The 17,222-nt window shown below is 51.0% G+C and overlaps 1 protein-coding gene across 2 annotated transcripts in view; it reads left to right on the top strand.

Moving 5' to 3' along the window:
• Positions 1–17,222, top strand: part of LOC109869673 (low-density lipoprotein receptor-related protein 1) — a 148,701-nt gene that overhangs the window by 117,812 nt on the left and 13,667 nt on the right. For both annotated transcript variants that reach the window (XM_031803758.1, XM_031803759.1), the window contains exons 43-76: positions 1,340–1,529; positions 1,768–1,972; positions 2,239–2,431; positions 2,631–2,756; positions 2,878–3,006; positions 3,105–3,224; positions 3,371–3,484; positions 4,950–5,099; positions 5,385–5,507; positions 5,771–5,887; positions 6,107–6,235; positions 6,627–6,749; positions 7,017–7,157; positions 7,499–7,686; positions 7,924–8,107; positions 8,338–8,423; positions 8,729–8,848; positions 9,157–9,344; positions 9,631–9,836; positions 11,239–11,427; positions 11,538–11,686; positions 12,124–12,217; positions 12,530–12,646; positions 12,816–12,935; positions 13,164–13,286; positions 13,558–13,683; positions 13,925–14,041; positions 14,925–15,031; positions 15,313–15,445; positions 15,656–15,775; positions 16,039–16,161; positions 16,412–16,549; positions 16,675–16,812; positions 16,894–17,013. In XM_031803758.1, coding sequence (XP_031659618.1) covers positions 1,340–1,529; positions 1,768–1,972; positions 2,239–2,431; positions 2,631–2,756; positions 2,878–3,006; positions 3,105–3,224; positions 3,371–3,484; positions 4,950–5,099; positions 5,385–5,507; positions 5,771–5,887; positions 6,107–6,235; positions 6,627–6,749; positions 7,017–7,157; positions 7,499–7,686; positions 7,924–8,107; positions 8,338–8,423; positions 8,729–8,848; positions 9,157–9,344; positions 9,631–9,836; positions 11,239–11,427; positions 11,538–11,686; positions 12,124–12,217; positions 12,530–12,646; positions 12,816–12,935; positions 13,164–13,286; positions 13,558–13,683; positions 13,925–14,041; positions 14,925–15,031; positions 15,313–15,445; positions 15,656–15,775; positions 16,039–16,161; positions 16,412–16,549; positions 16,675–16,812; positions 16,894–17,013 — 4,746 coding nt within the window. The remainder of the gene's footprint in view (positions 1–1,339; positions 1,530–1,767; positions 1,973–2,238; positions 2,432–2,630; positions 2,757–2,877; positions 3,007–3,104; positions 3,225–3,370; positions 3,485–4,949; positions 5,100–5,384; positions 5,508–5,770; positions 5,888–6,106; positions 6,236–6,626; positions 6,750–7,016; positions 7,158–7,498; positions 7,687–7,923; positions 8,108–8,337; positions 8,424–8,728; positions 8,849–9,156; positions 9,345–9,630; positions 9,837–11,238; positions 11,428–11,537; positions 11,687–12,123; positions 12,218–12,529; positions 12,647–12,815; positions 12,936–13,163; positions 13,287–13,557; positions 13,684–13,924; positions 14,042–14,924; positions 15,032–15,312; positions 15,446–15,655; positions 15,776–16,038; positions 16,162–16,411; positions 16,550–16,674; positions 16,813–16,893; positions 17,014–17,222) is intronic.

Below are 17,222 nucleotides of genomic sequence, written 5' to 3'. Positions count from 1 at the left end.
GGACGCTGGTTGGTTAGCTTTAAACGCTGGCCTCTGCTGTGCAGGGGTGTTTTGCCTGTTCTTGCTGTCGTCCCTCTCTGCTACAGTTTGACTGCTTGTCTTTAGGTGCACAAAGATTTCCAGCCCTCCTCCGTCCACCTTAAACACCTGGGAGAAAAAGAACTACGTTGTTGACTTTTGACCACGAGCAAACAGTTACATGGAGTGTCCAGGCTTTTATTATTGTGCAGTTGCTGTCGTAAAAAATGGACCGTGGCGTGACGTCAGCAGATGCTGGGAAACCCTGAGAAAAGCCCATAAGGGGTGACCCTTGAAAGAGTTTTACAGGGGATTGTGTCTGGGTGACCTCTGCTCTGTCGGGTGTCACACAGCTACTTGAGTCAGAAAAGGGTTTCAGTATCCTGAAATGGAAACTGTAGAGGGAGAAGGTGTGTATGTGTGTGTGTGTGTGTGTGTGTGTGTGTGTGTGTGTGTGTGTGTGTGTGTGTGTGTGTGTGTGTGTGTGTGTGTGAGTGTGTGTGTGTGTGTGTGTGTGTGTGTGTGTGTGTGTGTGTGTGCACGCGTTCTGGCGGTGTCTTTTTTTATTTTCTTCCTGGATAACAAGTCACCATGCATAACAGGGTCTGTGGGGAGAGGAGCGGTGTGTGTACAGGCAGTCAGCCATGAAATGACAGGATGATACCGAACAGCAGGCATGGCAAGGTCCTTCACTCGTAGCACTGTACCATTTGTCCTTTCTTCTCTCGCTTTCTTTCCTCCTTTCTTTTCTCTTTTCTCCATTCTTTCTCTTTTCTCGTCATTTCATTCTCCTTTCTTTTCTCCTTTCTTCTCTCTTTTCTCGCCGTCTGTCTCTCTCCCCTCTCTCTCTTTCTCCTCACAGCTTTTTTCCATTCGACAGCTGATTTGGATGGACGTGCCCATATAAGAACCTTTCCCATTGCCATTTAACAACTAACTTCCTGGAAAGTTGACCATGCTTGCAACCTATTCCATTATTTAATGATAATTCATGATTTTAGAGTTGAATTCACCCCTTAAAGGACCTTTTGTAGAGAGGTTTGCTCCCTTTGCCAATACTACATACATTGACGTGTTTCCTTCGTTCTTTCTGCCGTAGTTGTTTGGACTTGCTTCCTTCTCAGCAGGCGGTGCTCTTTCATTGGCTCTCTTGGTCCGTTTGCTTGAGACCACTACACTAAAGGACGACAGGGTGCTGAAAACGGAATCATGTCTTGTCCTGTTTCGTCCTGTACTGTCACAGTCCCTCAATAGGGCCTATACCTCTACTGACTGTCTTTCCCCCTCTGTGTTCTACCCCCCCCCACCTCCCCCCCCCCAGATGTAGGCTCAGTGGAGGGTTTGGCGTACCACCGTGGCTGGGACACCCTCTATTGGACCAGCTACACCACCTCCACCATCACCCGACACACGGTCGACCAGAGCCGACCGCAGGCCTACGACCGCAACACTGTGGTCACCATGTCTGGAGACGACCACCCCAGGGCCTTTGTACTGGACGAGTGTCAAGAGTGAGTGGCAGCGATGTTCTTTTGTGTATATATATAAAGCCACTGACAACAACTACTAGATTTGAATTGACGGATGAAATGTCAAACCGTAGCTGTTTGGTCAGTTTTATTAGTCTGTTACTGGAGCGGTTTATGCGTTGACTTTCTGCCGTTATTGTCTGTTTGTTTTATGTAACGGACCATTTTCCCAAGCTATTTCTAACTCGCCCTTTACTTCCTGTTGTCCTCGTCTTACCAGTCTGATGTTCTGGACCAACTGGAACGAGCAGTCCCCCAGTATCATGCGTGCCAGTCTGTCTGGTGCCAACGTGCTGGTGATCATCGGTAATGACATCCGCACCCCCAACGGCCTGGCCATAGACCACCGCGCCGAGAAACTCTACTTCTCCGACGCCACGCTGGACAAGATCGAGCGCTGCGAGTACGACGGCAGCAACCGCTACGTGAGTCACCTCCGTTACCTGTGTCAACTCTTGTTACCGTGGCGACTTCTTGGGACGGTGTTGATGCCAGCCGCCCGTGGACTCCCAAGCGTCTGCGGTTGTGTTCTCTTGTCTAACCATTTTTTAAAAATTTGTTCTGAATCGTTATCGAAATAACATCTCTAATCCTTTTGGTTGTTTGAAGACGAGCCGCTTTTCTTACCAACCATGTGACACCCCCCCCCCCCCCCCCACACACACACACACACACACACACACACACATAGGTGGTTGTGAAGAATGAGCCGGTGCATCCGTTCGGCCTGGCGGTGTATGGAGACTACATCTTCTGGACTGACTGGGTCCGCAGGGCCGTGCTCAGGGCCGACAAGTTTGTGGGCAGAGACATGAGGTTGCTGAGAAATGACATCCCCCAGCAGCCAATGGGAATCATCGCTGTGGCCAACGACACCAACAGCTGTGAGTGATGGAACTCGTGGGGAAAGGGGGGGGGGGGTTCGTTTATGCTGACGAACTGCCAATGGAGTCCAACGTCGTCTTAGATGGCTTCAAATTGGCACGCTTAATGGTGTCCATGCCGATATTACACAGGGCTACTGTACAGTTTCACTATTTAAAGGCTATTGCAGGTACATTCAATTGATTTTGATTCTACCAGGTGAGTTCTCTCCCTGTCTGATCAACAACGGGGGCTGTCAGGACCTGTGTCTGCTCACCTCGGACGCGAGGGTCAACTGTAGTTGCCGTGGAGACCGCAGACTCCTGGAGGACAACTCCTGTTCGGGTGAGAAGGGGTGGGGGCCTGGGGACATTGTCAGTCAATAGGTTCTCGCTAGGTGGGGGTCACGGTCTAGGTTAGGATACGCATGGTGCTGACGGTCTCTGTCTCTCCCCTACTACCGTAGCTCTGAACACGTCGTGTGGTAGTGTGGACGACTTTGAGTGTGGCAACGGGGACTGCATCAACTACAGCCTGACCTGTGACGGCATGGCCCACTGCAAAGACAAGTCAGACGAGAAACAGTCGTACTGCGGTGAGTCTGTGTGCGTGTGTCTGTTTTTTTTGAGGGGGGGGGGGTCAAAACTGTATTGGTCATAGTAAGGCAGCTAGAGCTGGTCTTCCTCTCTGCAGCGAACCGGCTGTGTAAGAAAGGCTACAGGCGCTGTATCAACGGCCGCTGCATCGGCCACATGTTCTGGTGTGACGGGACTGACGACTGTGGAGATCACTCCGACGAGCTGCCCTGCAACAGTAAGTAGTGTGTGTGTGTGTGTGTGTGTGTGTGTGTGTGTGTGTGTGTGTGTGTGTGTGTGTGTGTGTGTGTGTGTGTGTGTGTGTGTGTGTGTGTGTTTGCGTCCGCGTGACTATACCCGTTCTAATGTGTGTGCGTCCTCCAGTGACCCTCTGCAAAGTCGGAGAGTTCCAGTGTCGAGATGGAAGCTGCATCTCCAACACCAGCCGATGTGACCAGGTGGTCAACTGTGAGGACGCCAGCGACGAGATGAACTGCTGTAAGTCTACAGGCCGTCTCTGACATGTCGGATATCTGTGAAGAAAGGTCATTTTTAGCTCAGTAATGGCGTACGGAGGCGTCTGCCGTGGCTAGTGCGTCCGTTTTGAACGTATCGGGGCACATACGGGGCACATACGACTGTGATGAAAAGTATTGCCATTTCATCCCCCATCGGGGCAAATACGACTGTGATGAAAAGTATTGCCATTTCATCCCCCATCGGGGCAAATACGACTGCGATGAAAAGTATTGCCATTTCATCCCCCATTGGGGCAAATATGACTGTGATGAAAGTATTGCCATTTCATCCCCCATCGGGGTACATACGACTGTGATGAAAAGTATTGCCATTTCATCCCCCATCGGGGCACATACGACTGTGATGAAAAGTATTGCCATTTCATCCCCCATCGGGGCACATACGACTGTGATGAAAAGTATTGCCATTTCATCCCCCATCGGGGTACATACGACTGTGATGAAAAGTATTGCCATTTCATCCCCCATCGGGGCAAATACGACTGTGATGAAAAGTATTGCCATTTCATCCCCCATCGGGGCAAATACGACTGTGATGAAAAGTATTGCCATTTCATCCCCCATCGGGGCAAATACGACTGTGATGAAAAGTATTGCCATTTCATCCCCCATCGGGGCAAATACGACTGTGATGAAAAGTATTGCCATTTCATCCCCCATCGGGGCACATACGACTGTGATGAAAAGTATTGCCATTTCATCCCCCATCGGGGCACATAAGACTGTGATGAAAAGTATTGCCATTTCATCCCCCATCGGGGCAAATACGACTGTGATGAAAAGTATTGCCATTTCATCCCCCATCGGGGCACATACGACTGTGATGAAAAGTATTGCCATTTCATCCACCATCGGGGCAAATACGACTGTGATGAAAAGTATTGCCATTTCATCCCCCATCGGGGCACATACGACTGTGATGAAAAGTATTGCCATTTCATCCCCCATCGGGGCACATACGACTGTGATGAAAAGTATTGCCATTTCATCCCCCATCGGGGCAAATACGACTGTGATGAAAAGTATTGTCATTTCATCCCCCATCGGGGCAAATACGACTGTGATGAAAAGTATTGCCATTTCATCCCCCATCGGGGCAAATACGGCTGTGATGAAAAGTATTGCCATTTCATCCCCCATCGGGGCACATACGACTGTGATGAAAAGTATTGCCACTTCATCCCCCATCAGGGCAAATACGACTGTGATGAAAAGTATTGCCATTTCATCCCCCATCGGGGCACATACGACTGTGATGAAAAGTATTGCCATTTCATCCCCCATCGGGGCACATACGACTGTGATGAAAAGTATTGCCATTTCATCCCCCACCCTGTGTTGAACGTACAGACGCCGCTCCCTAGGAGCCCCTCAACTAACCACCTAACGGTTGTTCATTCGTATATGACGTCTCTCCTCCCCAGTGCCAACTGACTGCTCCCGCTACTTCCGTCTGGGGGTGAAGGGGGCGACCTTCAAGAGCTGTGAGAGGACCACGCTGTGCTACCTGCCTTCCTGGCAGTGCGACGGCAACAACGACTGTGGAGACTACTCGGATGAGAGAAACTGCCCAGGTAACAGACAGACAGATCTTACCGTTCTCCTTTTAGGGCCTATTGGGCAGTATATCATTCAGCCAGGGCTTTAAACAGTCTTTTTTTTCTTTCAAACACTTTGAGCGTTTGCTTGAGCCTGCCCGGAGTGACAAAATGGGCGGGGGTGGCACTTTTGGGACTGCTCCATTGGTTACATTGTGCAGGAAAGGAAGCATAGCTATTTGAAGCCCCGTTCTGACTCATTGGCAAACACCTTTAGGATCGTCAAAGCGTTACAGTGTGCTCTCCGTCTCTCTCCGCCAGACAAGAAGAAGCTGAAGTGCCCGGTGAACTTCTTTGCCTGCCCCAGTGGTCGCTGTATCCCTATGAGCTGGACCTGTGACAAGGAGAACGACTGCGAGAACGGCGCTGACGAGACCCACTGTGGTCAGTCTCCTTGACCAATATAGAGATACCTTCTGTGCTTCCCCGTATTCCCTTAGCTGATGTAATGCAACTTTGTATTGTACTGTTGTGCCACAAAGATCAAAACAGTGTGGTCTCCCTGCGTATTCAATAGATAAACACAACCAGCATGGGGTCAGAGTTTAATAATTCAGTCAACTTTTTTTAAATTTTTGGTGATAAATCTATTCTTGCACAAATTAACCCAGATTAAATTCGCTAACATTTTCCCTCTGTCTTTGCAGATAAGTTCTGTACGTCCACCGAGTTTGAGTGTGGGAACCATCGCTGTATCTCCAACCACTGGGTGTGTGACGGCGCCGACGACTGTGGAGACAATAGTGACGAGGACAGCAGATGCAGTGAGTGGCTCCTACGATTTCTGGCCCCAGGCCACACCGAGTTCTCTACCATACCCTCTGCTGACATTGGCAGCAATTACCAATGCGATTCCCAAATTCTCCCAAACATATTTACACAGGAGGAGCCTGATTCGTTGGTTGGTTGCTTGATCCGGTTCATTTTTGACGACCGCTACTCGAAAGTTATCTAACCTGTTCATGTCTCCGACGTTGCCATAGAAACCAAGACGTGCAGCCCCGAGGCGTTCCAGTGTCCCGGCACTCATGTGTGTGTCCCTCAACGCTGGAAGTGTGACGGGGATAAGGACTGTCTGGATGGGGCGGACGAGAGCGTCAAGGCTGGCTGCTGTGAGTCGTAGTCTTTAATTTGCGCCGCTGTTCAAGGCACCTTGGTTTGAAAGTGAGAGGGCAACAGCATTTATTTCCCCCTCTGTTGTGTCCTAATAATATAGTATAGTACTCTGCCCCTATGGGTTGTACCCATCAAGGCTGGCTGCTGTGAGTTGGAGAACAATCTCTCAACAGCTCCTCCACTCACTCCATAATCATCACCACGCCTGAATTGGGCTTCGGTAGTAGAACTAAGTAGAAAGTAGAACGTTCCCCATTTAGCTGGCAACGGGTTGAAGACTGTTGTTAGAGACTGCTACGGTTACGTGTCGTGTCGTTCATTTTTGCCACGCCCTCTGTTTGCTAACCCGTTCTCGCTTTCTCTCGCTCTCTTTTCTCTCCCTCTCAGTGTACAACAACACCTGCGATGAGAATGAGTTCATGTGCCAGGACAGACAGTGTATCCCCAAGCACTTTGTGTGTGACCACGACGTCGACTGCTCTGACGGATCCGACGAGTCCCCACAGTGCGGTGAGTGTGTGGCGCTGCGTGAGCAACAGAGGAGGAGAGAGACGGGGATGGAGTGATGCTGGCGGTTGTGATGTGTGCATCTTTTTGTCAGTTCCTTCTTCCCTTAACCGCCGACCTGACAGTGCAGGATAACTGGCGGGTTTTCAATATACGGTTATCGATTCCTTCGCCATTACCCATAACTGAAAGGATAGGGACATTTGACAGGTATAGAGACGCAGACAAATGTCTCGGCGCTGACATGTGCCTACCTCTCTACCCGTGTAGAGTATCCTACGTGTGGGCCACAGGAGTTCCGCTGTAACAACGGCCGCTGCCTCAACCAGAAGAGCTGGGAGTGTGATGGAGATTTCGACTGTCAGGACCGCTCTGATGAAGCTCCCAAGAACCCCCGGTGCACAGACTCAGGTCTCACGGACACACTGTGTTCTTTATCTGTACTGTGGAAATGTATAGTACAACACTGTGTTGGTGTGTCATTTTGTGGTTGAGTTGTTTAAGTAATTGCCTGTGGCTTCTGCTGAGAAGGCCATAGCGTCCCGTACGATAGGTTTTGTTTTGGTAGTGAATTTTTAAAAAAAAGTTAGAGTTAATTATTCAAGTTTTTTTTAGCAACCAGGAAATGGCGGAGCGAGTTCTGCGTTGTGCATCTTTTCATGTTCTCTGTGGTCATTGCAGTAAAGCGATGTTGGCGCTGCTGGCCCTTCTGTCTGCATAACCTAAACGGCAGTATTTTGCTCCGCCTACAGAGAGGAAGTGTAATGACTCTGCCTACATGTGTCGTAATGGGAAGTGTCTTAACGAGACGTTGCTGTGTGACCGTAACGATGACTGTGGAGACGGCTCTGACGAACTCAACTGCTTCATCAACGAGTGTCTCAACAGCAAGCAGAGTGGCTGCTCCCAGCTCTGTGAGGACCTCAAGATAGGCTTCAAGGTACGGGGGGGGGGGTGTGTGTGTGTGTGTCTGCTTTTGTGCACGTTGCCAATATTTCTACCTGTGTAACACAACCTGGAAATTCTGCGATATTATCAATTCCGTCCACCTCAGTCTCATCTCCCTCCTTATTGGTGAACCATGTGAGTCTGCTAGGTACAGCACCGACCTACTGTAGCTGCCAATGTGTTCTACTGTATTGACATGCTGTCTGTGTGTCCCCCTGGGCCCCTACAGTGCAGGTGTCACCCTGGCTTCCACCTGAAGCGGGATGGGAAGACGTGTGTGGACATAGATGAGTGTACCACGTCCTACCCCTGTACCCAGCGCTGTATCAACACTCACGGATCCTTCCACTGTCTCTGTGTGGAGGGCTTCCAGCTCCGACCGGACAATCCTACCATCTGCAAGTCCACCTCTGGTAAGACCAACAGCGGGGACTACTTGGATTCGTCCAATAAGAAAGGCTCTTTCGTTGTCCGTCGTAAAAATGTTTTCCAAGTGTATTCCGTTGCGGCGTTCAAGGAGCGTGAGCCATCGCTTAGCGTTTGGGCGCACGCGCCTCTCTTTATGACGAGTTCGACCATGTACAGAGAGCCCTTTTCTGGTCCCCCTAACTCTTTACCCTCGTATCGGTCCGTCTCGCTACAGATGAGGAGCCCTTCCTGATCTTTGCCAACCGGTACTACCTGAGGAAACTGGACCTGAATGGCACCAACTACACTCTGATTAAACAGGTGAGACAGCACACACTGTGTTGGGATCAGTGTGCCATTTAACCAGGTGTCCATTTATATGGCTATTTATGATCAGCGATTAGTGATAATCTAAACCGATTGTAGGCTATATCCTGTGTGTCGTGTTTTCTGTGCATGTATTTGCGTGCTTCTGAGTGTGTATGCTTTGGGGGGGGGTATGATCTTTTTGGAATGTTTGGATCCTTTGCAAATTAAATAGAATTCAGTGATTGTAAATGTGTGTAAGTATAGAATTTGCGGCTCCTGATAGTCTGTTTTCTAATGTGTGTGTGTGTGTGCGCCAGGGCCTGAACAACGCGGTGGCTCTGGACTTCCACTATGCAGAGCAGATGCTCTACTGGACAGACGTGACCACTCAGGGCTCCATGATACGCCGCATGAACATCAACGGCAGCAACATCGAGGTCCGTAAGGAAGTTGTCCGGGTCTGTCACTCTCATTGAGTCTGTGGACAGCTGGCTAGTCCTTCACTCTGATTGGTCAGTTAACCTGTCTGTGGCTCTCTGATTGGACAACCGACCTGTTAGTGGCTTTCAGATTGGATATGTCTCAAGTCTGTTGTTCTCATTGGACAGTAGGCTAGTTTATTTCTCTCTTATTGAACAGTTTGTCTTTTTGTGGCTCTGAATGGACAGTTGGCCCGTATATGACTTCCTGGTTAGTTAGTTAGTTAGTTGGCCAGCATCTGACTCTCTGATTGGCTCTTGTCCAGGTGCTGCACCGGACCTCCCTCAGTAACCCAGACGGATTGGCTGTAGACTGGGTCGGAGGAAACCTGTACTGGTGTGATAAGGGGCGGGACACCATCGAGGTGTCCAAGCTAGGAGGAGCCTTCCGGTCGGTCCTGGTGAACACCGGCCTGAGGGAACCACGCGCTGTGGCTTTGGATGTACGCAACGGGTGAGAGGGACAGCCCAGAGTACGATACACACAGAACATGAGGCTGGACTGGAAAGTCCTGTATGGTCTGAGACGGACGCGTTGTCGCGTACTCAGCCTCTGTACGAATGAACAGTGAAATGCAATGGAACGCTAAGGACTTATAGGCTACAACTAGTACCCAGAGTTATCCCGGTCAGGCCGTACGTCCTGTTGGCTCCAAGGACGATGTCTACAAGACGACGGCCTTTTTCTCTAATAAGGGTTCTGATGGTGTAATGTGATACTGTCCCGTCTTGCTCCTCAGGTACCTGTACTGGTCAGACTGGGGTGACAACCCCCACATAGGGCGGATTGGGATGGACAGCTCCAACCGAAGTGTGATCGTTGAGGACAAGATCACCTGGCCCAATGGTCTTACGTTGGACTTCATCAACGACCGCATCTACTGGGCCGATGCCAGAGAGGACTACATTGAGTTTGCCAGCCTGGATGGGACCAACAGACACACGGGTAATGCATATTGACATACAATAGCCTACACACACACACACACACACATGTACACGCGCGCAATTGTATGAGAGCCACGGTCCAGCGCACTGTTCACAGTGGTGCCGTTTAGAGCCCTGGGCCCATTGGGGGGGAGGGGAAGGAGTGAGACGAGAGAGAGAGAGAGAGAGAGAGAGAGAGAGAGAGAGAGAGAGAGAGAGAGGGGGCTATTGTTCGGTCAGACTACTGATGAGGCTGTTATCTGCATGAGGTCTGAATACCCCGCGCCTTGTCACCAGACAAAGGACAATGCTTTATATTGTCAGCCAACCGTGCAGAAGAATGCAGGGATGCGGAGGAGTTCCTGATGATTTTGAATTCCTCACATTCACAAACCTCCGTTTGAGACTAGGGCACGTGGGTTTGAGAGGATGCGTCTTCCCGGTCGTCGTGGAGGTTTCATAGTAGAGTTGGTGTCGGCTGTGTGTTCTGCGGTTCTCGTCCTGACCAGACGGGCCATGGTTCCTATTGCCTGGCGGATGTTCCGTGGTCGGCAGTGGAGCCGTGTTAGCGCTCTGGTACGGTGGTGCTAGCCCACCCGTGGGTCGTTAACCTTCTGCGCACACAGAACTGTCTTCCTAATGGGGACACAGGCTGTTTGAGTTCAGATAAGGGAGGGAGCTGGTCAAAGGCCACTCCGTGTAGATCCACCAGCATCTCCTCTCAGCTCCCGTCGCTCCAGTATCATAGAACGAAACTCCCTCAGGACTTGTCCAGGTGGCAGGAGACTCGTGTAACGTTTGTACCACAACACTGATTAGAATATCAATTAACCAATGATGAGACGTCACCATCCTAAATCTAACATGTGCTGTTTCACACTGTGTGTGTGTGTGTGTGTGTGTGTGTGTGTGTGTGTGTGTGTGTGTGTGTGTGTGTGTGTGTGTGTGTGTGTGTGTGTGTGTGTGTGTGTGTGTGTGTGTGTGTGGGTGGCCGACTGTGCTTTTAAAGCAGAGGACTGTCAGGTAGCTAATGCCGTGTTTCCATAACAACATGGAGCGAACCGAATGAGTGCATTGATGAGGAACATTCTTAAGCACATAGTCATGACCGTGAGAGGTGTGCGTGGCTCCTACTGCTTAACCCATAGACAGTAGTGAGTTGGTACCATGAATGGCTGTCGCTCCGTCACCACTACTCCCTGTGTTAGTCGTTGGGCGTTGTGTGACTATACACATTTGACTGACACCGTTGTGGTGTTATTGATGTCCCCCAGTGTTTGGACTAGGGAAAAACTCTTGGACCCCAGGTTTTAGCCGGTAGCGATTTTCCTGGTCAGGTCATGTGGTGGCCAGGTAAAACTCGGGACCCTGTGTGTAATATGATACCAATGACATCCCTGCTGTGTGTTTTGGGTCCACAGTGCTTACCCAGGACGTCCCCCACATCTTCGCCATGACCCTGTTTGAGGAGTACATCTACTGGACCGACTGGGAGACCAAGTCCATCAACAGGTGTCACAAGACCCTGGGTATCAACAAGACCACCCTGGTCACTACCCTCCACCGGCCCATGGACATCCACATCTACCACCCTTACCGCCAGCCTGAGGGTAAGAGATACGCATGTACATACACACACACACACACACACACACACACACACACACACACACACACAGTAGCTCCGGTTAAGAGTTCCCTTCATCCCCTTTGCTTCCAGTGTTTAACCACCCGTGCCAGACAGACAACGGTGGCTGTAGTAACCTGTGTCTGCTGAGCCCTGGAGGGGGCTACAAGTGTGCCTGTCCCACCAACTTCTACCTGGCCAACGATGGACGCACCTGCATGTCCAACTGCACTGCCAGCCAGGTGAGGGACTGCAGAACGATATGGCTGTTGAGGGGCCAGGCAGCTAGGGGGCAGCAGAGCCTCTTGTGGAATGAGGAGATGTTACACTGCTGTTTATTATGCTTTGTGCGATAATTAAGCGTCATTATCTACACAGTACAGTACAGCACAGCCTTACATTCAGCCTCTTACCTGGGCTTTGGTAGTAGAACTAAGTAGAACGTTCCCCATTTAGCTGTGGTATTAATAGATGAATGAGCGTCAGACTTCCATTCCGTCTGTTTTTGGATTCGTCTTAATGATATGATCAGTGGAGACTTAAATAACAACGAGTTGAAGACTGTTGTTAGAGACTGCGACGGTTAAGTGGCTTGTCATTCATTTTTGCAACGTCCTCTGTTTGCTAACCCGTTCGTTCTCACTTTCTCTCTCTCCTCTCTCCTCCTCCCCTCGTCCAGTTTGTGTGTAAGAACGACAAGTGCATCCCCTTCTGGTGGAAGTGTGACACGGAGGACGACTGTGGGGATCGCTCGGACGAGCCTGCAGAATGTCGTGAGTGTGACACTTTTTCATCCAACGCGACTTGGTAAAGTGATTGCGTACATTTCTAGTGTGTGTGTGTGTGGTCCCTGTGGGAATTGAACCCACGACCTTGGCGAAGCCAGCTCTACATCAAATGGGTGAACAAGTAGTATGTGGTTGTATAGCAAAGGGTCATTGATCCTTCTACTGGGCTCTGAGATCGTGGAGGATGAGAGGTGGAGGAAGAGCGTTGGTGTGGATCTGCTGTGGGTCTGTTTCAGACTTTCAAATGACCTCGATCTGAATGTGTGTCTGTCGGTGTCATCCATTTGTCCTTTATAGCGGAGTTCAAGTGCAGGCCCGGCCAGTTCCAGTGTGGAACAGGCATCTGCACCAACCCAGCCTACATCTGTGACGGGGACAACGACTGCCAGGACAATTCGGACGAGGCCAACTGCGGTAACGACCTCGTTTCTGCTTTCGCTCCCCCTCCCTCAATCTTTCATTCACGCCCCCACTCTCTCTCTCTTGCTCTCTCTCTCTCTCTCCCACTCTTTGTTTCTCTGCTCATCTCTGACCTCTCTTCCTCTCTCTGTGTGTGTGTGTGTGTGTGTGATTTGTTCTCCAGATATCCACGTGTGTCTGCCCAGTCAGTTCAAGTGCTCCCACCCCAGCCGCTGTATCCCAGGAATCTTCCGCTGTAACGGACAGGACAACTGTGGCGAAGGAGAGGACGAGAAGGACTGCCGTGAGTCCACACGTCCCGTCTACACACTTTCTTACATGTGTCTGTATGCCCGTTGTACACATCACCTACCTATGTGTTGTGTTTTATCGGGGTAGTACTGCTGACCCAGGTCTCTCTTGTGAAACTTGATTGCATTTCAGTGAGACTAACCTGTGCCATAACAAATCAACTGTTGTTGTTGCGAGTTGCTCCCTCTCAGTAACAGTCGGTCTGTCTCCCCCCTTCTAGCCGAGGTCACGTGTGCGCCCACTCAGTTCCAGTGTGCCATCACCAAGCGCTGTATCCCTCGCGTCTGGGTGTGTGACCGTGACAATGACTGTGTGGACGGGTCGGACGAACCAGCCAACTGCAGTGAGAACCCACCCCTCTGTTTCAGAAGACCGTTCTAGACTAATGACAGACACACAAGTCAAGTTCCGCTTCCGTGTTGAAGAAGAAAACATGTTTCTGCATACCGGGTTGTGGCTAAACCTACCGAACTAATCAATTACAAAATGCACTAGATCTTACAGACCTCGTGACATCCTCCCATCACCTTTTACTTTACTCAGTCTATCTGGCCTGGTATACAAGCCTCAATCTCTCTCCCCCTCCCTCTCTCCTCTCTCCCCCCCCCCTCCAGCCCAGATGACGTGTGGCGTGGATGAGTTTCGCTGTAAGGACTCTGGACGCTGCATCCCGGCCCGGTGGAAGTGTGACGGAGAAAATGACTGCGGAGACTCGTCTGACGAACCCAAAGAGGAATGTGGTGGGTGTTCTGTTCTGTCGCCTAGGGAACAGAGAGACGGCTCAACCAGCCGCTTCAAAGCGCCGCTACCTTTATTGCCATGGAGTTTTGGTTATGATCTGGGACCGCGTCCGTGATTGGTCGCCAGCATTGCCAATGACCTCTCTAGTGTCGATGGTTCAATGATGATGCCGTGGACCTCCTGTGCTGCCATGTGCTCTATATGATTGTTACGGCGCTGACGGCGTGTGTCTCTGTGTAGATGAGAGGACGTGCGAGCCGTACCAGTTCAGGTGTAAGAACAACCGCTGTGTCCCGGGCCGCTGGCAGTGTGACTACGACAACGACTGTGGGGACAACTCGGACGAGGACAAGTGCGGTAAGGTCTCGCTCTGTCATCCCCTGTTAGCGCACACTATCCTCGTTCACTCGTGTCGCCAGTACAGTGTCACTGCGTTGTCCTGTTGCATTGTTATTAATGCTCATGGTTTGTGCACCTCTAGGGATTGGGCATTGGTGGCTTGCTCCGTATGACTGCCCCGAAACACCGTTTCAATTGTTTGAATCGTGCGTTTGTCTTTGTCTGTGTCTTCTTGCGGGTCTGTTTCGTAGCGAAAACCTCATCTTACCTGCAAAGTTGCCTTTCATTCGGTAGAAATTCATTCAGTTTGGCCTTTGCTCCTTTTTAATATCATCTCTTTATGCATCTCACCTCGTCTCATGTCTGTTTCATTTCACACCGACTGGCCCGTTGGCTTGAGCCAGAGGTAGGCCTCCACTTTTAACCATCCCCATCTCCTCCCAACCTAATGTCACTCTGCTCCTCCTCCTCCCATCGCACCCCCATTTCAATCCCATCGCGCTCGTTTGCATGTCTGATGCTGCCCATTTGAACTCCAGTCCCCACCTTGACGTCCCCTCAAAAAGTGAGAGGTCAAAGGTAGCGCTCCAGAGGATAGTTTCTACTGTTATGTGAAGTAATGGTATTATCCTACCTGGCCACCTAAGGCCATTGTACTCAACAAAGCTTTTGTCTTGTTTTCGAAGACGCTTAAGTCCGTTAAAGCAGGGGGGAGGGGGGGGGGGGGATCTCTGGAGCGCCCCTTTGGCTGTCATTGGTTGGCCCCCATCTGAGTGTCCATGTGTTTTTGTGTGTGGGGCATGCTCTCACCTGTGAGTTTGGACGCCAACGATCTGGAAGCCGTTTCCAGCGAAGCTGCACGGTCCTCACGCCAGACCTGCGTCGCTGTGTGTCTTTACAGTGCCGCGGCCGTGCTCCGAGAGTGAGTTTGCCTGTACCAACGGACGGTGTATCGCCGGGAGGTGGAAGTGTGATGGGGACCATGACTGTGCTGACGGATCTGATGAGGTAACGCGCCGGACTCCATCATAGCAACAGTGCTGGGTCAGATACTTGTGTCATAGATAACACTACTGACTCGTACTACTTCTCACAGCCCTCTGTGTTATCGGGTTGTCCTTGAAGCTTAGACACCTGCCTTTTTACTTGAGGAGGACATGTGAAATAACCTCTCTATTTGGATATCCTGTCCACGGACATCCGCTGTAATGGTTGTGCTTTGATGTTGATGATGATGTGAGGCTTTCCTACATTGAGAGTGAGGGACTTGTTGTGTGTGGGTCCCTCAGGACGGCTGTGAGCTGAGGTGTGACAGTGATCAGTTCCAGTGTAAGAACGGCCACTGCATCCCCAGCCGCTGGCGCTGTGACGCAGACGCTGACTGTTTGGACGGCAGCGACGAGGAGAAGTGTCACATTGCTCGTGAGTGTGTGTGTGTGTGTGTTGTGTACCTGTGTGTGTCACTCAGGCTCCCGTTTGACATGGCCACAGTGCTAAAAAGAGAGGGGTCATATTGAGATTTGAACTTTTTCCCTAATTGAGAGGGATTCTGGAACCTGTGGTAGGATTTCTCGGATCCGGGTCGGTAATAGACAACCTGTATTTGTGTTTCGTCCCTTCTCCGTGTCTCAGCTAAACACTGCCCCCTGGATGACTTCCAGTGTAACAACACGCTGTGTAAGCCCCTGGCCTGGAAGTGTGACGGAGAGGACGACTGTGGAGACAACTCGGACGAGAATCCCGACCAGTGCCGTGAGTAGTGACCTCGCATCCTGTGACATTCATATCCCGTCTACTAGTACCCTTTACACACTACAGAGCTGAGCTCAGTTGTACTGTGTTGGCCTGGTCACTCATCCACCAGAAGCTGAAATCGGAAATGGAATGGGCCGCGTGATCAGGAAACATCAGAGCCGACACCGTTCTGGTTGTCGCGATGGTGTGAAAAGGTTATGGATCCTAAAGCCTGTTCCAACTCCTTGTCTCCTTAACCCCTCTTGTTTTGCTCCCCTCAGGGATGTTCCAGTGCCCCCCCACCAGGACTTTCCGCTGCCAGAACGACCGTGTGTGTCTGCAGGTGTCCAAACAGTGTGACGGAGTTGACAACTGCGGGGACAACTCTGATGAGCTCAACTGCCGTGAGTTTACTGTGCTTCTGGCCTTTTTGCACGTGGACCAACACAAGGCTATCTGGTGCCTGCCTTGACGATGTGTGGTTCCCTGTGGGACAGGTTGGATCTGTCCCCCCCCCCCCCCGGCATACATATTACAGAATGCATATTAAATACGTCGACCTCGTTGTTTCATATGAAGCTGTATGCTAGGGGACTAGGGTCATTGTGTTCATTCAATTCAATTGACGTATTTACCCCCTTTGTGTTTTCTCAGAGCCCCCTCCAGCCGAGCCTACCTGTGAGAAGGACGAGTTCCTGTGTGCCAACGGGGGGTGCATCAGCTCCAGCCTGCGCTGTAACTTCTTCAACGACTGTGAGGACTACGGTTCAGACGAGATCCACTGCAAGACAGGTGACCCCCCCCCCCCCCCCCCCAAAAAAAAAAAGTCGCACCGCCGCGAGACTCGCCTATGCACATTCCCGGTGGCTCAGCGCCGTTGCGGACCCGTGATGCTATTTTCCCCTCTGACCCCGCAGACACCAAGCTGAACGATTGCAGGAGCAACAGGACTCTGTGTGGGGACGGGGACGAGGCACACTGCGTCACCAACGGGACAGACTCCTTCTGCGCCTGCAGACCAGGCTTCAGGAAGACTGGCCACAACACCTGTGGAGGTGTGCTGCACCCACCTGAATGTTCCCTCGCTCGCTGGGCGCTCGATCAGCATTATTAACCATCTCCCTGTCCCCTCTCAGATAAGAACGAGTGTAAGCAGTTTGGGGTGTGCTCCCACATGTGCAACAACACCAAGGGATCCTACAAGTGCAGCTGCCACAAGTACTTCACCAGGATCAACGACACCTGCAAGGCTGACAGTAAGTAGTGTACTTTTACTCTTCAAACCCCTAGATTAGTTGAAATAGTGCATGTGCTTTCATTGATATTTTCATGGATTCCGTGTGTTGAAGTTCTCACTTCCCCTCCCTCCCTCCCTCCCTCCCTCCCTCCCTCCCTCCCTCCCTCCCTCCCTCCCTCGTCCCTCTCTCCCCCTCTCTCCCTCCATCCATCCCTTCCTCCCTCCCTC

This window comes from Oncorhynchus kisutch, linkage group LG24 (assembly GCF_002021735.2).
Source record: "Oncorhynchus kisutch isolate 150728-3 linkage group LG24, Okis_V2, whole genome shotgun sequence".
Classification (NCBI taxonomy): domain Eukaryota; kingdom Metazoa; phylum Chordata; class Actinopteri; order Salmoniformes; family Salmonidae; genus Oncorhynchus; species Oncorhynchus kisutch.
This window is presented reverse-complemented; position numbering and strand designations above follow the sequence as displayed.